At 37.6% G+C, this 20,177-nt stretch overlaps 1 protein-coding gene across 1 annotated transcript; it reads left to right on the top strand.

Moving 5' to 3' along the window:
* Positions 1–676: 676 nt before the first annotated feature.
* On the top strand, positions 677–19,328 carry MACC1 (MET transcriptional regulator MACC1; the record flags this gene model as incomplete). Its single annotated transcript, XM_082288833.1, has 6 exons — positions 677–788; positions 4,063–4,187; positions 6,798–6,912; positions 8,988–11,026; positions 13,470–13,658; positions 19,116–19,328. The coding sequence occupies 6 exons, from the start codon at positions 677–679 to the stop codon at positions 19,326–19,328; spliced, it is 2,793 nt and encodes a 930-aa protein (XP_082144959.1).
* Between the last annotated feature and the right edge of the window lie 849 nt (positions 19,329–20,177).

The following is a 20,177-nucleotide window of genomic DNA, read 5'->3' as shown; positions in this document are numbered from 1 at the left end:
CAGGTGATTCAGGTTATCAAAATCTGCTGTTAATATTAATTACAATAATATTTTCAAGAGCTTTAAGAGCTGTAAGCAGCTAAAACACTGGTCTTTCTCTGTGGGTGGTTTCCTTGATGTATTCTGCTTTACCCTGATGCTGTGAAGAGAGTGCAGCCCTTGCAGGATTTTTTTATCACATCACTGGGCCAGATGAGACATTTAAATGTTGAAAGTCAAGAGGGATTTCTTCCCTGCCTGTGCTCAGCCCTTAAATTTAAAATTATATCTATGACACATGTAACTCAGAAGTGCCTGATTGCCAGTTTCTATGGAAGAACTGCAGAACTACTTCACTACTTGACCTGGGTTTGATTGTCTGGAAAATGGATCCTTTGCTTGTTTTCTGGGTGGATAGTAGATGTGCTATTTTCTATATATAACTGGAAAAACTAGAGGAATGTTGCCAGAATCAAGTCTTAGGGACAGAGGAAGCCTTTTTTTTTTTTTCCTTTCTCCTTCTGGTCATGCCCCAGTGACTCTGAGGCATTCAAAGGATTTCTGTTTATGCCACCACTACTTCTGTCCCCCACCACTGCTTCCTGCCCTCAAAGACCACAGCTCATATCTATCCTGCTCAAAGCTGACTTGTGGCATTAACATATTCAGACATGAGCCTTTCCCAGGGAAGGACATAATGAATGCTATGCAAAGTCGGGAGTGCTCTCTAAGCCAAGCTAGTGGGCAGATGTCTCAGCCTTTAGCTCCACTTGCCATCGACAGGCAAGCTGCTCAGTTAGAGACCCAATGTAATTCCTTCATGCAGCCTGGATGTGAGAAAAAGTCTAACTTAGTGGAAAAAGAAGAAATCAGGGTAATGAAATAATATATAGACCACTTTGGAGGTGTCATGTACTTAAAAACCTGTGATCACAGCTATAGTTCACAGGGATATAAATAGCTAACAGAGATTTTGAACATCCTGGTACTTCCCACTTCTCTAGGCTGATTAAAAATGTTGATAGCTGAGGTTTCTGTGTCATCCTAGCAAACATTAAAAGTACCCAAGGAAAAGCAGCAGGGCACTAGTTCACATGCAGAACATGGTATCTACAGGTTTTGCCTTGCTCTGCAGTGTTGCATGCATTAATTATGGTGACACTGAAACACTTGCAGCACCTAGAAATGAAAATTTTACTTTGTAATGGAACTTCTAAATTAAAGGTGCTCCTTACAGAGTACTTTCAATATCCTCTTTGAAGGAATAGCTGTTGGCTTCAGTCAGAAGTACAATACTGCAATACTTGTAGTATTCTAATCTCTGTAAAGGAACCAAAAGTGCTTTCACAGAACCTCCAAAAGTGAAGAAACGAACTGTGCTTCCAAAGTATGTACAAGTATACACACTAAGTGAGAATCCAGTGAGATTTTTAACTATTGTTTTTAACTGGTGTAAGGACATAAATCCATAGAAGAATTCGGCTGATAAACTTGCAAAGCTTTTTCTGTTCATCAAAAAGAAGAAATATTGCAATTTCATAGTGCAAAGTTGGATCCATTAATTAATTTGTTAGTGATATCTTTACTTCCCATTTCCTGTTCTCGAAGAAGTTACTTGGTAAAGTAAGTAGAAGGCAACATGTTTCTTTTTTCCTGAGGCCAAAGGGAAACCACTGAGTATTTCAGAGTGGTAGCTAAAACCCAAAAGACAACATCAAAACTTAACTACACATCCTTGAGGTTTCTGGAAAGCAATATTCCCAAATGTAAAGTTTATAATTGAAAATAAATGCTCTACTACTTATGCTTATAACAAGCAGTTTTAGAAGCGTAGATGTGTGTAATGGAAGGAAGGATACTTGCTTTGTGGAGCGAGTGTTTATGGTATAGCTATTTTTGCTTGCACAGTGTTCCCCAAACAGGCTGTAAAGTAAGTTCTGGGTTGTGCAGAGCTGAGCTGAGGCTATAAAAACCCACCTGCAAAATGGTGGAAATCTACTGAGAGGATGACCCAATTCAATTCCCATTTCTGTTGTGCTGAGAGTACCAGCTCTACCCTTATGCACTGGCTTGGGTGAAGTATTACGAGCAGTGATTGTGTCAGTTCCAAGCAGCCATGCAGACCTATGTTGGGTCTGCAGAAAGTCTAAGCCCTGGGTTCAGTGTGAGCGGCTCTGCAGTTCCCCACAGGGTGATACATTTTCACAACATTGAAAAAGTAGGTACCAAACTTGGCAACTATTTGACAATAGAGTAAACCAGTAGATAAATCTATTGAAAATTCCTTTTTATAATTATAGTCAAAATGGCAAGGTATTGGGTCATACTAAATCATTAATGTTGCTGCTGAACTTTAAAAGTCGATCTTGTCTCTGTTCAAAGTGAGATACAGATGGATTTCCTTGAATGCCTTGCATGCACCAGACTAAAATATGTTGAAGGCTTCCTCACTTCAGCAGAATGTTCCATTTGGTGTGCTGCCAGTGGCTAAAGCACCACAGTTCAGCTCTGTAATCAAAGATTAGTAACTTGGGTCCTAGTGCCTCTCACCGAACTCTGAGCTGCATAAAGCTGTTCTAAGTCACAAGAACCAAGAGACAGTTAAAATATGATCTATTACTGTAGCTAATGCTTAAAAATATGTTAGTCTGCTGAGAATGGGCAGTGTTTTAGGTTTGTTGGTGATGTGCAGTCCTTCTGAAACATTCCCTCTTCTGTGTATTGCTGTCTCTTTAGAATCCCTTTTCTTCTCTCTATATAATAGAATTTCAAGAATTCAGTAGACTCAGTATTTGGTTAGATGAGGAACATATTATTTAACATTCTGCTACATTTACAATTTTCCTTTTTCAGAAAGAAACTTGAAAGTCTAACAACTCAACCTATATAACTGGAAAGTCATTTTCCCCTGTGTCACCCAAAAATGACCCCAAGGAATGAGCCACATCACCATCACCTGTTTATGTTGCTTGTTCTCTCACTGCTAATGCATAAACTTCATCCTCTGATTACAAAGGCCATGAATCTTTTTGAATAAGGGTAGCACTGTGTGGGGAACATGTAGAAGTCCATGGGGAGACATGGCCACAGGAGAGCTCTGTTCTTAACAAAACCTGCTTTTGAAGAAGGATTAAGGTAGAATGAAATATAAATTGCTAGTGTTTTGCTCTGGGATATTGATACTTAAAAAACACAAAGGAATGTGTTCTCTCTTATTTTTGAAGGCAAAGGCAGTGGCAAAGCATTTGCCTTTGGGCTTTTTTTATTTTCTTTATTACCACTGTTTTAGACAGAGCAGGATATGTTTTTTTTGTTAGTGAGATTGGGAAAAAAAAAAAAAAAGGTGCACTTGAATTTTGAAAGACCTGGAAGAAATTTCTGGAGGCATTATATGCAGCAAAAATGCTGTCTGCAGCAAATCTGTCCCCTGACTTCTGTGAAACTGAACTTTCTACCCAAGACTTTCTTCTTCCTCTAGAGCATCTAGTGCATTTTTCTTCCTCTGTAACAGTGCTGCAATTTGCCTGCTAGCAGTGCTCTGGTTCCTGGGTTACATGCTTTTATGGGTCGAGCAATCCCCAGCAGAGTGCACCTGGCTAACTGTTGCTTGCCCTCATACAAAAAATGCCACATCTCTCAGCACTCGCTCAGGTTCACTCACTGGTCACCTCCACAGCTGATCTCTTTCCAACCTCTTCACTTCCTCATTCCCTCCTGACTTCCCACTGTGAGCTGACATGCCATCAGTCAAATAATTCCTTTCACCATTAAACACTTGTCAGTTTATATCTTTCTTATTCAGTGACTACAGCAAATGAAAAGCTTGGTCTCTCGTTCTTCCTACACATCGTTCCCTTTTTTTGCAGCAAAAGGTTTTTATACCTTTGCTTTTCAGTGTTGATCAGTATGGCTGTATATCCCACATGCATCGATCTCACTTCTCTTGTGAATGTTGTTCTTCAGAATTTGTTCAGGTAAGTTCCAAGTTAATAGGTCTGTCCTATCAACAGTTAAGTTTGGGATATTTTATCACAGGATGTATCAATGGAAAAGGATAGGCATTTGTTTTTCTTATTTTCTTAGGCTCATTGAAAGGAGCTGGGGCTTTAGGCCTTCCCAGCACTCAGGCTGGAACAAAGAGGTGGGACCCAACCGTGGTGTCAGCTCATGTAGCCCTGTGCAAGAGGCGCATCGCCCAGTACCCAGTGGTGTGTGCACAGCTTGTCCCCAGCATTTCCCACATCCCTTGACATGCTGGCCAAATGTGGTCATCTTTTGCTCAGGAATGTTTATATATCTCCCCTTCTCTCATCCTCTTTTTAGCTGGCCTGAAGACGTGCCCCAGTCACAAGGGATCCCTCATCATGCTGTCATACCAAGAAATGCTTTCATGGGGGCGGAGGATTATATTTGAAAGTGGTTTTCCTTTTCAGTATCTGCCTTTTCTATCTCTATGCCAGGCTAGTGATGAACATTTTGAGGAATTCCCAGAGGGAACTTTTAGGAAATGGTTTATTCTATTTGCAGAAGTCCTTAGTGTTTCAAAAACTTCCACAAGCAATTTTGTTGTCATGTCTCTGTCAATAGAATCCCACTGCGTAAAGAGATAGTTTTTCTTTCTTCCTCTCTTCTTCTCCCTTCTCCATGGGTTTCCTATTTTAGCCCCTGTACATATGCACTCATGCCCTTTCTTCATCCTTATTTACTACCTCCCACTTTGTGCGGCTACTGAAATAATTGTAGGTGTTTTAACTATTTAAAGAACTGTTCTTAAATTCATTTGTGAATTATCAGTAAATTGTCAGACAGAGATTAGTGCTGGCAACAAGTACACTGGTATTGTAAAAAGAAGACTTACTTTTTGTACATTTGTTGAGATTTTAAACTATGGATACCTTATGTTTGTGTGATTAAACCTCCATAGTGTATATGTAGAAGCCAGAGATTAAAATCTTGCATGTTTATAAAATGCATTCAGTTTCTCAACATTTTGAGATGCAGTAGCAAACCACAATTTATTTCTTTTGAAGGAGTCTGTATACATTATCAAATATACCATTGCTTATCAGAGGCAGCAGCAACAGTGATATCTTTATACAGATGTGGAATGTCATATCTTGGAATTAATGGTGTTGGGATTAAGGAGGCATTTTAGTTTCCAGTTTTGTTCTGGTGGGGTGCTAGTAGCAGAGGCCAGAATGTATTGATGTTGGAGGCTAGCTTTACCTACTAGCTAAAATCAGGACTCCAAAGGCCAAATAAAAGAGATTTCTCGTAACAAAGGAATCTGAAAATCCATACAGCCCTCTGAGGTGCTGGGTGACTGTTGAGCTTTGCCTGACCTCAGTCTTGCACCCTGCTTGTGTACAAAACAGCGCCTGAACTGACTGCCATTAGCTGAAGGTACCTTTTGTGGGAAGAGCAAAAACTATCAATTTACATTTGCAGTGAAAAAAAAGGTATCTTAAACCATGGCATTGTGCAATGCAAACAGACAGCTGGCTTCTGCTTTCTTTGCAGTAATGCTTGGATATAAGGTATGTGTCCTTTCCCATAACTCAAGTGGAACTGGAGAGAACTGGAACTGAAAATTCATTTTTCTTACAGCTGCAGCAAAACCAAGCCAAATCCTTCTTCTTTTTCTCTCTCTTTTTTTTTTTTTTTATTTTAAACGTGATAAAATGAGGCCTCCTTAGGCTGCAATGTTCACTGCAGAAGTAGCAGGCTGCAGTATTTCAGACTTCTGAACAAAGCTGACTTTTGTATCCCATGTATGGATCCAAAAATCTTCTGGATTTTTTCCTTCTCTCTTCTTCTCCCTTCCTTGTTCGTTTGTCTCATTTGTCTCATTTTTTCCCCAGATATCTTAATGGTCATCAGCATTTATATCTCACTACATATAGTATCTGTGAGAGGATTCTGGGAAAGTCACTAGGTGATGTCTTGGTTTATAGCACTAACTTGAAGAGCTTTCCTCCACAAAAAAATCTCTTTTATTTTATTTCCTCTAGCTTCTGTTCCTGGGATACAGTAATCTCAGCATGTAGGATACCAAATGCTTGCTTGAAACTTCTGTAATTCCTCTTTCTTTAGGAGACACAACAGCTCCCACTTTCTTCAGCATTAGTCAAGTTACCTTGAGAGGCTCATCCTTCTGTTGCCTGCCTCTAAGGGACTGCACCAAAATGAAACAATTTCTTGTAGCCGGAACAAGGAAAAAGAGATCTGAATATCCTCTCTTGGGCTGTTGCTGTGCTGGTGTGCTCACTAAGGAAGGGTACTTTAAGTCATTCTTGGACAAACTAAAAGGAAATCTGACCTGATCATCTTTCAGGGAGGAACGTAAGAGTAATAAAGCAGAATGGCAAGAAAATACTTTATATTAATTGGCATGGAAAGTAACAGGTCTAGATCTTCTCCTTTAATGATTCTACTCAAACGAACCTGAAAACAGGAATTACGGTGTCTATTTTTTAAAAAAACCATTTTATTCAAGACCATCTGAGTGGAAGTTATTGTATAATTGGCTCAGTTCCAATTACAAGACACTTAATTTTGTGAGTTATTGGACTTCACTATGGGCTGGGGTACCACATTATACTGCGGCTGTAGCATCTGCTGGGTTTGATGGACATTAGATAGTAAGACTCAGGATTGTGATGCTCTTGGGCTGAGTTAATAAATTTAGTCATAATCTATATCTTCATATTTATTTTTTCACGTCACAATACAGGAACAAAGCTCAATAACTCTTCAACAGTTTCCCCTTTTTCAAATTGCATACTTGCTGATGTTTTATATGCTTAACTGTCTTCTAGGAGGAAAATTCTTCCAGTAGTGGAACAGATTCCCTAAGCAGTGGAGAGATTCCACGAAGCCGGTCGGAGGGGACTTTGATTGACGTGGATGACCAGACACCTTCAGACAGCTACAGTATGACTCTTCTGCTATTTTCTGTACTAAGGCTCTCAAACTAAAGTCTTTATTTCTGCAAAACTCTGGGTCAGGCAGATTGGGAGGAAGAGTTGAAATCTTTAACTTTACATCAAAAAGTGCTACTTAGAGTAAGTTTACTGGGGGTCAAGACTGGGAAAGAGAAGAGGGGCTTCTTAGCCAAACTAGATTAATTTAGGGTTTTAAGAAGCATGAAGGCAGGGTAATTTTGAAGTCAGCCCAATTTAAAAACTGGAGTCTTGGCAAAGTTTATTTAATCTCCTTGCTATTTTAACCCCAATGCTGAGAAAACTTTGCCCTCCACAATGTAGGCATTCTCTTAGCTTCTTGTCCAGTAACAGATGTAACAGCAAGCCTGACACTTGCTGTGTAAGTTGTGGAGCAGGAATTATTTCTTTGCTGACATGCTGCGCTCTAGTAATTGTGCTGTTACCTTGGCATGAGAAAGCATCTGTCCTAGTGACCCAGGCTCTGACAGCGTTTTCTGCTCGTATTTTTCCTGTAGAAACATGCCCTTTAGGATGGGGGAAAAACCCAAACAAACCCCTTATGTTTATTTTGGGCTTAATCAATTTATATTTTAATATGCAGTAATGCTCTGATTGTAATAGCATCACAGTGCAAGGAAAGTTTTTGGCCTATGGGCAGAGACAAAAGAACTTTTTAGTGGGGGCTGGAACAGCCTCGCCTCCTCTGGTGGCCCTGGTCAAGACAAGGAGCTTGAGGAAAAGGAGGCTGCCCCTGGGTTCAGTCCCCCTGGCAGCTCACCTGGAAAGCTCTTGTCAAGGCAATGTTAGAGCTTTGTAGATAGGCAGCTGGCAAACAGGTAAATTCCACCTTGTTTCTTCCAAACCGGGAATTTTCTGGAACAGTGGAAAGACTTCATAGTTTCGGCTTTTTATCACAATTTGAAAAAGGAAACAAAAAGAGAAGTACTAACATTTAAAAGTTTTTTTTTTTCTTTTGTGACTGTATGCACTGTAATGCTTGCAATTGAGCAATGTAGAATAACCTTGGAAATGGAGATTACTGTGGAAAGTGCAATAATGTGAGCTATAGATATGGTGAAAAAATTAGAAATAATGACTTTTCCTTCTAAAATTTAAACTCTTTGCAAGAATGTATAAAGAAGGGATAGTATAGCCTCTATATATAGAAAAAATAATGGCAAAATGAAGTAATGGAAACCCTAAGCATAAAAAGTTGCGGATATTCCATTGCAAGAAGGGCGAGTCTCAACCAACTATAAACCAGCTTCTCTGAACAATTGTTAATATAAAATGTAAGGAATTCTATTCTTCCAAAAAAATAGATATTACTGCTAATAATGAGTATTTGTATTAGAAAAGATGTGTAAATATCACTTATACACCCATATTTGTCTATTTAAATGCAATCTCAAAAAATTAGTAGTCACACAAACATTTCTCTCCAAATTTCAAGTTGTACAAGGTCTCATAAATTATATCAATTTTTTTTTTTTTAATGGAGAGCTAGTATAACAAATTTCACACACATGGAGATAAATTGTAGGAGTGCTGTTATCAATTAAATGCACATGCACTAGCATGAAAAGGAATATTGAATAATGCACATATCTGTACAGTCTGCAGTGTTTGAAAAATGAAACTGTAGTTGTTTAGTCTTGGCAAAGAGACAGACACAAAGGAAAGAAATCCATGGCATTTTGTAAGAGGCCAAAGATTACTGGAATATGATGGTTTGAACCTTATGGAACTTTATCATACTCAATGCCAATTAATACTCAGAAGAGTTGATAATGTTCAACACCTCAAAAAAGATGCTTTACATCCTTCAGTATTATTTTGTTATTCAGCACTAATTTTTTAGCACTCTTTCTATTAAGAAATATTCTTAATTAAATCAACATTGATACCGTTTAAAAATGTGAGGGAGAAATATAGAAATTATCTATGTGTATTTCAGGAGGAAAATTTAGTCAGCTCTTAGTTTAACAGACTATCAGTTGGAAATGAATGGAATGTCTCAAGCCTCTGTGCTTTAGGAAATACTTCTTTTTTTCTTTTAAACAGATGTCAATGAAAGTAAACTGGATTTGGATATTGACTGGTCTGGTGTATTCAAACATGCTCAAGCTGTTTCCAAGACTAATCCTTTCTGGAATGAACTGTCAGGATCCAACCCTTTTGTACATGACATAGCTGCTTCCAATAGAAATGAAAATAATAAACGTCTTTCTATCTTAAAGGAAAAACCTTATTTGTTCTCGAAACTTTCTAGCAATAGGGACTCTTTGGATTCCTCAGGTGATGAGCTAGATATTGACTGTCTCCTAAGAAAGACTTCAGCAAGAAGATCTGGACGATCCAAAAGCATCTCTGACTTCCTGGATATAGTTGATAACCAAAGATTTAATCCTCACAAGACAGCACCTCAAAAAATTACAGCTTGCGATATAACATGGCTTCAGAACGACCGCGAAGCCTACAAGATGGCTTGGCTGAGTCACCGACAGCTCACCCGGTCCTGCCTAGATTTAGAAGCCATGAGCCACAGTCCTGGATGGGCGCAAACGCAAGCTACAGACATTCATGTAGTTTGTAAACTGAATCATGAAGGGGGTTCAGTGCAGCTGCCTGACTCAGATATCAACATTCATGTCCCTGTGGGTCATGTATTACCAGGAGAATTCCAAGAAGTTGGTTTAAAGGCTATCCTTAACCCTCCAATGTCATGCAACAATGATCTGTCCAGCACAGTAAGTCCTCTAATAGAACTTACACTGAGCAACCTCAACACAAGTGAAGCCATTTTCCTAGAAGTGAAAGTTGCAGCTAAAGTGAAGAATGATCCACTCAGCCAAGTTATGAGTGATATTGTGTGTTTTTTTAGTCTCAACAAAGAAGGACCTTTTAAGAAGTTGGAGAATTGCTATATTTATCAAGATACCATACAAGTGAAGCTAACTGACCTAAGTCATGTGATGTATGCAGTGATTGCCATACAAGCAAGCAAAATCCAGCCCCCAGCAACTAATGTGTGGGACTATGTTCATAGAACAGTCTCAGTTGGAATTTATGGTCCCAAATATATTCATCCATCTTTTACTGCAATTTTTACAGTCTTTGGTCATAACTACATTCCAACAAAACTTACTATTTGTGATATAAAAAAAAGGGGGAAAGGTATGCCTCCTGTGGTGTTTCAGCTGTGGGGAAAACACACATTTCTGCTTGAAAAACCCCAAGATCTAAACATTTCTTTGATATCCTGTGATCCAGATTTTGAAGTAAAAATGGAAGATCAAAGCAAAAATATTAAAAAGGAGGAGTTGAAAACTGGTGAAATGGTCCGCCAGCAATTCCTGTTTTCCATGCTTGGATGTAGGGAGATGCATTTCTTTGATTTCCTTGTTCAGATTAAAATCTTAAAAAGTAGCCAAGTAACACAGTTCCATGTTACGACTCCTGATCCAGCTCCAAAATTAAGTGGAATTATTAATAGGCCAAAGCGCCTACAAAACCGCAAAGAAATCAAGTCTGCACCATGGCTTTTGATACCAACAATAAAATATCCAAAGTTTCAAGACAAAACTTTGAGTGTCAATACTTATGGAGTGGCTTTGAAAACTGTGTTACGTCAAAATAAGATTGACTATTTGCTGGAATATTTTAAAGGGGACACAATAGCACTTCTTGGTGAAGATAAAGTTAAAGCCATTGGACAAACCAAAATGAAAGAGTGGTACGTGGGAGTTCTCAGAAGAAAGATTGGTCTTGTACATTGCAAAAACATAAAAGTGATTTCCAAAGAACAAGCTATGGACACTGCTGATAGTGAGATAACTACCAGGAATCTTGTTGAACAAATTGCATTGCCATTCAAAAAATTGACTTATATCTACTCAGTAGTTCTGTCTACGGTATCAGAGAGTGTTTATGACTGGAGAGCTTTAGCTGAGGTGTTGGGATACTCACATATATCTTTGGATGACTTTAATGAGGCACATGCTGATAAAGAATCAGAAAGAGTTGCACATATTGTGAAGAAGATGAAGCAAGACTGCCATGCTAACAAAAAAAAAAGACTATTTCTTTATGAACTCATTGTTGTAAGTATTGCATGAACTAACTGGCTTATTGGGAATGTATTGCCAAGAAACTACTCAGTTGTAATGTAGGAACAAGAAAATCTGATTCTGCATCCCTGCAGGATCTTTATAAACCTGAACATATTACTAAAAGTTGTAGACACCAATAGGTGGAAAATACATCCAAACTCTCATGAAGAACAATACTTTGATCAATTAATTCTGAACAGTCTTCTGTTAATGCTCCAGAAACTGTGTTCATTTAGTAGGTTGACTAAGATAACTTTTTTTGGTTTTAAATATCCATAATTGAAATAGTTTTGTCTTTTGTCTTGGTAAATTGCTTCCCTGGGAAATTCACATTCCTGTTGTGAAGTATTAAGTAACATTATTATACTGTGGGAACTCCACTATGCATACATAGATATATCTATATATATCTATATATCTCTATAGATATAGATATTTGTCTATGCTAAGTTTCATGTCTAGCTTAGCTTCATATGTTTAAAAGACACATCTTGATCCAAATGTTGAAGGCAAGATTTTCTATCCACACCTTACAACTTCATAGTCAATGTTGTATTGGCCTAAGGAGGATATTGCAAGTATTTCAGTATCTATTTTCATGGGCCTCATTTGTAAGCCATTGGACAACTTCCATGTGACTAAATACTGCCGAATGTGAATCAAAAGTTTATTTTAATTACTTCCAGGTAATAAGTTGCACTGTTAACAATCCTAATTCGCTTACTGATTTGTGTGCAAATTAATTTGAAATTAATGGTCGCTTAATACTCTCCTTGTCTCTGACAGAAAAGTTGACCAACCTATTAAGGAACAAAAGATAATTAAATTTCTGATATGAAAATAAAGTATTACAAAAATGGATGTTTAAAACTCACATTGTAGCTATTCATCTAAAGCCTTTTTGTTACCCTGAACTGTAAACCTCAGCTGAGTTTACTCCTCATCACTAGTCTATCCCCTTTGAAGTGCTGACAGAAACTTCAGCAGGATTCAGAAAATTTTGGTAGCAGTCGCCACTTGCAATTCTTAAGAGCACATCAAACTATGTGGAATAAAACTGAGCCTGTATGAGGTATTGCAAAGTCTGTCATGTCTCTGTACAAAAAGGAGTGGGGGGCCTAAAGGTAAAAATTATCTAAACTTTCAAATGAATACAGTGAAACAGAGTTCATTACAGAACAGGCAAAATGTGGGGCATAATTAGATTAAGCTTATAGAATCATAGAATGGCTTGGGTTGGAAGGGACCTTAAAAATCATCTCATTCCAACCCTCCTGTCATGGGCAGGACAACTTTCACTAGACCAAGTTGCTCAATGTCCTGTTTTGTGAGATTTATATATTTTTGCTAGGAAGTGCCAAAACAGGTCCTCGTCTTTGTAGAGCTGGACATAAATCTAGATGTCATCCATGTAATTTTGGGGTAGAATTTTCAGTTACTTCTTTTAAGAAATCTCCATTTTTTGTGTTTTATAGGGTTCTTGCTTATCACAGCAAATTGCATACTGAACCACTGTCTCGCCAGTTTAGGGGAATTTCGTACAGTGCACTGTAGTCAGCTTCTCCCTAGTGTGTCTACCAAAGTTCTATTTGCTATGAGGGGTTTTTATGGCTTATACTTTAAAATTAAATTACACATATGTCTGATTTCTGCAGAAATGCTTGATATTTCAGAAAAAATCAGTATTTAGAAAACAAGTAAAAATTCTGTATTTTGATCTTGATCTTTCCCTGAAAACCTCAACAGTTTCAGTGTAATATTTTGGTGTTAATTTGAGGAGAAGAAAAAACCCCAGCATTTTTTTTACCCATTAACTCTTATCCAAACAAATAAAGAAAAGAGAATGCAACGTATCTGCATGTCAAGGTTTTACTCCTTCAACCATTTTGAGTGTTATTAAATGCTTATTTGGTGAGGAGGAGGAAAGGTTTTATTTTTGCATTTCTCCTTAGTGGTCAGCAAATTATGAGTTCGGTGGGAGGAGTAAATCAAAAGGTGCTGGCCAATGTGATCAATGATTTTCCAAATAAAGCCCTAGATGAAGGACCACACCTTAGTATAATAGTGCTCTAACTTAATTTTCAAGTTTCATGTCATACTTCTAAGAAGTTAAACTTTTTTTTGTCTCAAATATTTTCGTTGGAGAAGTATGTTTTTCTTTCAGGGTCTGTAAGCTTGGCAGGATCCATTTGTCACTGGAATGCTGAACCAACTGAATGCCAGCTTCATTTTTTTCTTAAGCTTGTAGGCAGCTTTCCTCTGAAACTGTTGGCAACACCATTTAGTAGGAAAAAAGTACATATTTGTAAGAACAAAAAAGTAACAAAATATCTTCCTGTTTACATAGAAATGCAGAATAGTGTTATAAAATTAAATGAAAATGTTCTGTTTGTAATTACTGGTGAAGGATCACTAATGAAAATCATTGTTGCAGGCACTTTTGAAAATAGATTGCCAGGGATTAGTGGCACGTCTTACCCAGGACACCATCATCTTGACTTCAGCTGTCAAGCTTGGCAAAAGCTGGCGGGAGCTTGCAGAGAAGCTAGCCCGACTCACAAAGCAGCAAATAGAGGCTTATGAAGTGCCTCACCAAGGGAAAAATGGAGCAGTAGCTCTGGAGGTAAGGGCCTGGTGTAGCAGTGCATGCACATTTGCTGCTCTGCACGAACACAGCCAAGGACCTTCCTTCTTCCTTGTTTTTCATTCTTCTTTTCTTTTGCACTTTCCAGTGAAGGTCTTGGTCCCTGTCTTGAGCTTCAGGGCCACATTCAAATTTTTTTATTGTCCTGTCCACTTGTTAACCTTACTCACACCTCTGCTGTCATTTCAGACACAGTGGTCCTTGCAGGAGCCACTTCTGATCACACTCCATACAGCTTTGGCTCTTTCCGCAAAAAGGAAGCTGACTTCTGTCATTAATACTTTTCTATGCCAGTAATAGCTGTTATCATTTAGCTTAAGTAGCATGAGAAGAGGTTGGAAGCTCTGACACCAATTCTACTTCTGTTGTATGAATGCGGCAAATCTGTGCTTTAAGTTTATATTTTTTCAGGTAGATCATGAATTTTTTCCTTTGTACAGCATTTTTCTTATACAGAAGTTTGAGTTCTGTATAAAAGTCAATTTATCCTCTCTGAGGTGTTTTAGTGCATACACATCTAAGGAACAATTTATGTGCCTGTGTCACTAATCTCTAGTGACATTTGAGGTGACCAGAGGTACTCATGGCACCCATGCAATGTCAGGTATGCCACAAGACTCTTGTCCACCCTGCTGAGCTTAGGGTCAGCCTCTGCCCCTGGCATACCTTTGCCTGGGCAACCAGGTTACTTCCTGGCCTTCTCTCTTCTGACATCAAAGCATGCAGTAGATCCATTCTTTCCCTTTTTTATGAGCGTTGCTGAATGATCTTTCTGACTTGAGAGCTTACATTCAGGCTTGGCTCTCCCTCTGCCTATACCATCATCCCCTGATTATTGCAGGTAATGTACATGATCCGGACTGCATTCACTCTCTCTGACCTCTTCGTGCTAAAGGAATTGTTATTTCCCATTCACAGGTTCACAACTACTTGGATAATTTTTTCTTCCTTTTTTGTTTCCCTGTAGCTGATTCTTCTTATTCCTTGCCAAACATATTCTACTTTCCACTGTCTGAATCCAGTGAATCTGTCATCTTGTTTTTTATCTGCTTGGTGATAACTATCAAGATATTTCTGCTCTAATCATGAACCATTACCTCCTATTCCCTTTGAATGCTCTGCCTTCCCTCCCCAATCAATATTTGATCAAAATTCCCCATGTTTACTCATGTGCTTCTGTACTTTTCAACAAAATTATCTCCATAATTGTTTGCAAACACAGCCTCCTTCTCAGAGCTAGTTTTTCTCTTTGAGCTATTTCGTGTATTTTTTTTTTTAGTTGTTTTTGGGTACTTAAGTCTGGATGCACCTTCCTCCAATTTTTTCTCATAAAATTATCAGCCTTTCCAATCCCATGTCTACTCTCTTTTTTTTTTTTTTTTTTTTTCTTTTTTACTCTTAGGCAGTGGCTTGTCTCATTTCCTACACTTTTGTTCTATTTACTAAGATTCTGTGTTTGGCTGATAAATATCCAGCTTTCTACAGAAGGAATTATAGACCTGAACAATGTAGAACTCTGCTGGTCTCCATGTGATTTCAAAATGTTTCCCCTTTGCTAATAGGCAGCAGAAATAAAACAATCTTATAACTGTTTTTCCAGCATCATACCTATTTATTTTTTTATATTCAGAAAATTTATAAACAAACATTTACTTTGCTTTAAATCGGTTTTGATTTTACATGAAGCTTATCTTCCACGTCATACACCCTACTCATTTGTTTTCAAGAGTTTTTTGCATTATTTTTATGGCAAACCACCCACAAAATTCTCTGCCTTTTGTGACAGTGTCTGCTGCCAAAACACAGTGCAGTCAAACTCCTATTTTTTCAGAGAACATTCAACAAGCAAAGATCAGAATTTTTCTATATTTCTGTGTCATTTCTCAAGGATTAAATTGGATCCATGGAAGATTTATTGGTTTGGGGTGAACTTTTTAATTGTGCTTCTCCACACGGATGTGAGTTCAAAGTACAAGGTTTCTAGCACTGGTGTCTCATGTGATCACTGAGTACCCTCAATGTCCTGTGAATCTAACCTTAAATTTCAGTACTTTCTAGTAAATATCAGTGCTTTCTTCCAACCTTTTTAAACTTAAAATTTCCTACTGATAGTAGTTATTTGCCTTAAAATCCGAAACCCAGCAAAGCTGGGGAAGGATAACAAGTTTTGACTAGTTATTGAGGATTATATGAAAATATTAACTAGTTCATTCCCCACCAAGGATTGTTCCACCATCAGGAGGATTGATTGGTTGAAAAATGTTTCTGCTTTTAAACTTCATAGTTTTCTTGGTGGGAGAAATCTTGCAAATGATCACGGGCAACTTGAGGGTACATACAGTTGTTGTGTAGATTATGAAGCGTTTTTCATGAGTAAATTCCAAATCACTTTGCAGTGGATGTAGGTATCATTATTGTGTACTCAGCAGAGAGAGTGGGAACAGAGGGAAAACTCATTCACACAGCTGAGATGAAACTTGACCAGGATGCTGCAGTGATTTAATATTTTTCCTGAAATTCTGCTTTGATACAATTCAGGAATGTTGAATGCAATTCAGTTTACCCATTGCATTAGAGTATGTGGATGTGGAGAAGAATCTTCCTTAGAACCACTGCTGCGTTTGCAGTATTAGTTTAATGTGACGAGTGTGTAGATTATTGCTGAGTTAATTATGCATCAGTGGTGACCAATTTGTGAAGATTTTGATCCCCACATTCTTCTTTTACTTCTTTCTTTTCTTTTCTCTTTAGATTAAAAAAAAACCCCAAAACAAACAGTTGTGATAGATTAGTGCAAACCAAGGTTTGTATTTAAGGATATTTCAGCCAATTGTCTTATTACAATATCAGACTGACCTTCAACATAAGTCAAAGCATAGCATCTTTTCGTATTCGTTGTCTTTTGACATTCTAGTGAAGACAGCAGACTGTACCCTAATCCTTTAAATAACATTGTTTAACAAGAATGCAAGAGAAGGAAGAAAGAGACCTAGAAAAAGCATAACCAGTGACAGAATTTCAGGAAATACCAGCTTCTCTTGTAGGAAATACCAGCTTTTCTTGTTGGCTACTTTGGCAAACAAGCTGAAAATAGGAATACAGAAACTTTCTGGTCTCAGCATAAATACAACAGTGGTGACCTGCTTTAGTTCATTAAAATGTGTTGTAATATTTAATATTTACAGTAGTAAATTAAAAAATTACATTCAGCTTATCATCTCTAAAAACACCCGAAAGAATTCGTCAATCTTCTTCTTCCCACCTACCACTACTGTACTTTTCTCCTTCGGTAACGTTATGGTTATGACTTAAGATAGACTTGCTTAAAGGACAAAGTAGGCACCATTCATTTGGGTAAATGACAATACCTTTCCCTCCTGTAGACCTGAAATGAGAAACTTCACTGAATGCATAGGCACTTTTCTGTGGCTTAAACTCAAAGTAGAAACTAGACTAATCAGACTGTGAGACATGCTGAGTAAGTTTAGTGTAAGTTTAATGTTTTTTTCCATTTGGGCATGGCAGCAGAAGTCGAGGTAAATGTTTATAGAAACTATGACAGAATCAGTCTTGGGTAAGCTGAAAGATCGTAGCCCAAAAATATGGACAAAAGCTCAGGACTATGAGTAAAGAAATTCTCCTCCTACTCAGTTCCTCCAGGAATCAAGTTAATAAAGCTTAAGTCAAGGAAGTAAAGCTTTATGTTGTGTACTGTTTGTAAATTAATAAGATTATATTGAGGAAATAACCAATTTCTGTCAGAATTATCCTTCAGAACCATAGAAACTGTTTTTTCAAAAAAAGAGGAAAAGATGCTAAAAAAACTCAACTTCCTCATCACTTTTGTGTATCTATATAAACATGTGCAGTCATCAGTCCATATAGACTTATTACTATGCATAAGTATGTTCCTGTTAAAACAGTAAATGACAAAACCTTTTAGGAGAGTCATGGGTTTCTTTGCAGATTTGTGTATCATCCCTGCAACTGTTAACTCAATTGCTGATTGCAAAATCTTTATTGCCAATGAGGAGAGAGAAACTAGAATTTTGATTGCCCAAGTAACATTTGGAAAAGCAGCAGCTGGGAAAATAATTATTTTGTTTGTTAACTGAGCAAATTTACTCAGCACATTGAAAGATGTAAGTCCAGCTTGGTATCTGAATCATGCTGCTATAACTTAATTAATGTCATTAGAGCAATGACGAATTACACCTGCTAAGGATCTGCTCTACTTGTTTGGCATAAATCAAATAAATTGCAGTTTGAAAAACAGAAAAGCACTGGTAACCTATCTTTTTATTTCCTTTGTTTCTTGCAGGAAAATTAAGTTGTATGTCCTAATTAAAAAATTTATTATAAAAGTTTTTGACTTGCCGGTTTTAGAGTGTTTGGGTGCTTCCCCCCCCCCCCCCCCCCCCTTTTTTCTTAAACAGATTTTATAGAATCATAGAATCATTAAGGTTGCAAAAGACCTCTAAGATCAGCTAGTCAGATTATCTAGATCAACCTTGAACCCAGTACTACCAAGTCCACCACTGCACCATGTCCCTAAGTACCACACCTACACGTCTTTTAAATACCTTCAGGGGTGGAAACTTAACCAACTTCCCTGGGCAGCTTGTTCCAATGCCTGACCTACATTTCAGTGGAGAATTTTTTCCTAATATCCAATCTAAATTAATCAAGGGGCTTTCATTCTGCTCTCCATCCTTGTATTCCAGCTCCGCAGAATGGATACCAAGAGAATATCTGGTCTGGGTATTAAAGCCTGAGGCAAGGAAGATGTTAAGAGCCTCAACTTTTCCCTCATCCTTCATCACTATGTTGCCCCCTATATCCAATAAAGGTTGGAGATTCTCCCTAATCCTTCTGTTGTTACTGATGCCTTTCTAGAAACACTTTTTATTGTCTTTTAAGAGAGTAGGCAGATTAAGTTCCTGCTGCTGTTGTCAGAAAATATTTCTGAAAGGTAAAAAGCATGTTTAAAATTTCCAGGCTAAGTAGAGGGGCAGTAGGATGTTGTTTAATGGGGCAGTAACCATCAAAAGCACAACCAAATAGGGAAACTGTTTCTGGGTGTATGCACTGCAAAAGATGATCAAGGGGAAAAGTGTTTTCCTTCCACCCTTGTTCTTTGACTTATATTTTCAGACAAGGATATATTTTGACTTGGTGATAATCATCTGAATGAAGAATTTATCTATTATTTACCTCTCTGAGAATTTGAGAGTTTCATAGACATAATGTAAATAAGATTACTGCAGTTTTTATATCAATATGCCTTTTTTGATAAAGCGTTTCAGCATGCCTAGGGATTAAACACTTATTTTCTCTTTTCTTTTCTATGACTTTTCAACTATTTAGCTTTTTTCTTTTCTCTTCTCAATAATTAAATTTCTGACACTAAACCTCATTTTTTCCCTTTGTTTTTAGATGATGTGGAAACCTGCATATGACTTTCTCTACACATGGGCTGCCCATTATGGAGACGGTTACAGGGACGTCTTACAAGATCTGCAATCAGCCTTGGATAAAATGAAAAACCCAGTAACAAAACAGTGGAGAGAGTTAACTGGAGCTCTGATTCTTGTGAATTGCATGGAGGTGTTAAGAGCAAGTGCTTTCTCCAAAATGGAGGAAGAGTAGATGGCCAAAAGATGTTTTTGGAAAATCTTTTAGGAAACTATACTGCTGTGTACAGTTTATTTGTGTATATTTGTGTTTCGGTGATGCTTATAGAGCATGACAGAATGAAGTTTGTTTTAACTGAGTTGATGTTGAGTTTAGCCCTGTGGTTCTCAACTACAGATTGCCAGAGCTTGCTGACGGCTTCTGAGTAAATAAGAAAAGAATGGGGGATTAAGCTAATGAGGTCAACAAAAATGACTTGAATTCTATGGGGTATTTTCTAAAAGGAGCTGTTTCTGATTGCACTGACGTCTAGGCAGAGACCAGTTTTAAAACCAGAACTGTTCATGGATGAGTTCAGCATATGGGACCTAAGTTTACATTGTTTTCAGCAAAGTATTAAAATCTAAATATTTAATACATTATATACTATTTGGTGCTCAAACCCCTCAAATCTAAGTTAATGGGTGCAGGTTAGCCTACAAAAAAGCGTTTAAGATTCTTTCATCCTCATCTGGGACAAAACTAATTAAATTGTCTCACAAAACAGGAGTTCAACAGTTCCTGGAAAAATAGGTGTGTGTTGCACTTTTCCAAAACAGCTTCTGGTGTCTATTTTGAAGACTGGAAGAGAGACAGAAGATAAAATGTCAAAAGTGTTTGGTTTTGATTGATTTGTTGATGTAACTCAACAGGGTTTTTTCTCTTTTTGTATTTTTGTTTATATTTCTGCAATTTTTTTCTACATTCTGCTGAGTGGAAATTCCAGAAAATTCTGGAAGCCTTCTTTATGTACACTGTCTCTGATAATTTGTGTAGTCCTTCTCTGTTGCTTTTAAAAGAGTATATAGGGAAAAGAGACTTTGT

The sequence above is a fragment of the Coloeus monedula genome (genome assembly GCF_965178545.1).
Source record: "Coloeus monedula genome assembly, chromosome: 1".
Classification (NCBI taxonomy): Eukaryota; Metazoa; Chordata; class Aves; order Passeriformes; family Corvidae; genus Coloeus; species Coloeus monedula.
Note: the sequence above shows the minus strand (reverse complement) of the source record. Positions and strands in the feature narration are given on the sequence as shown.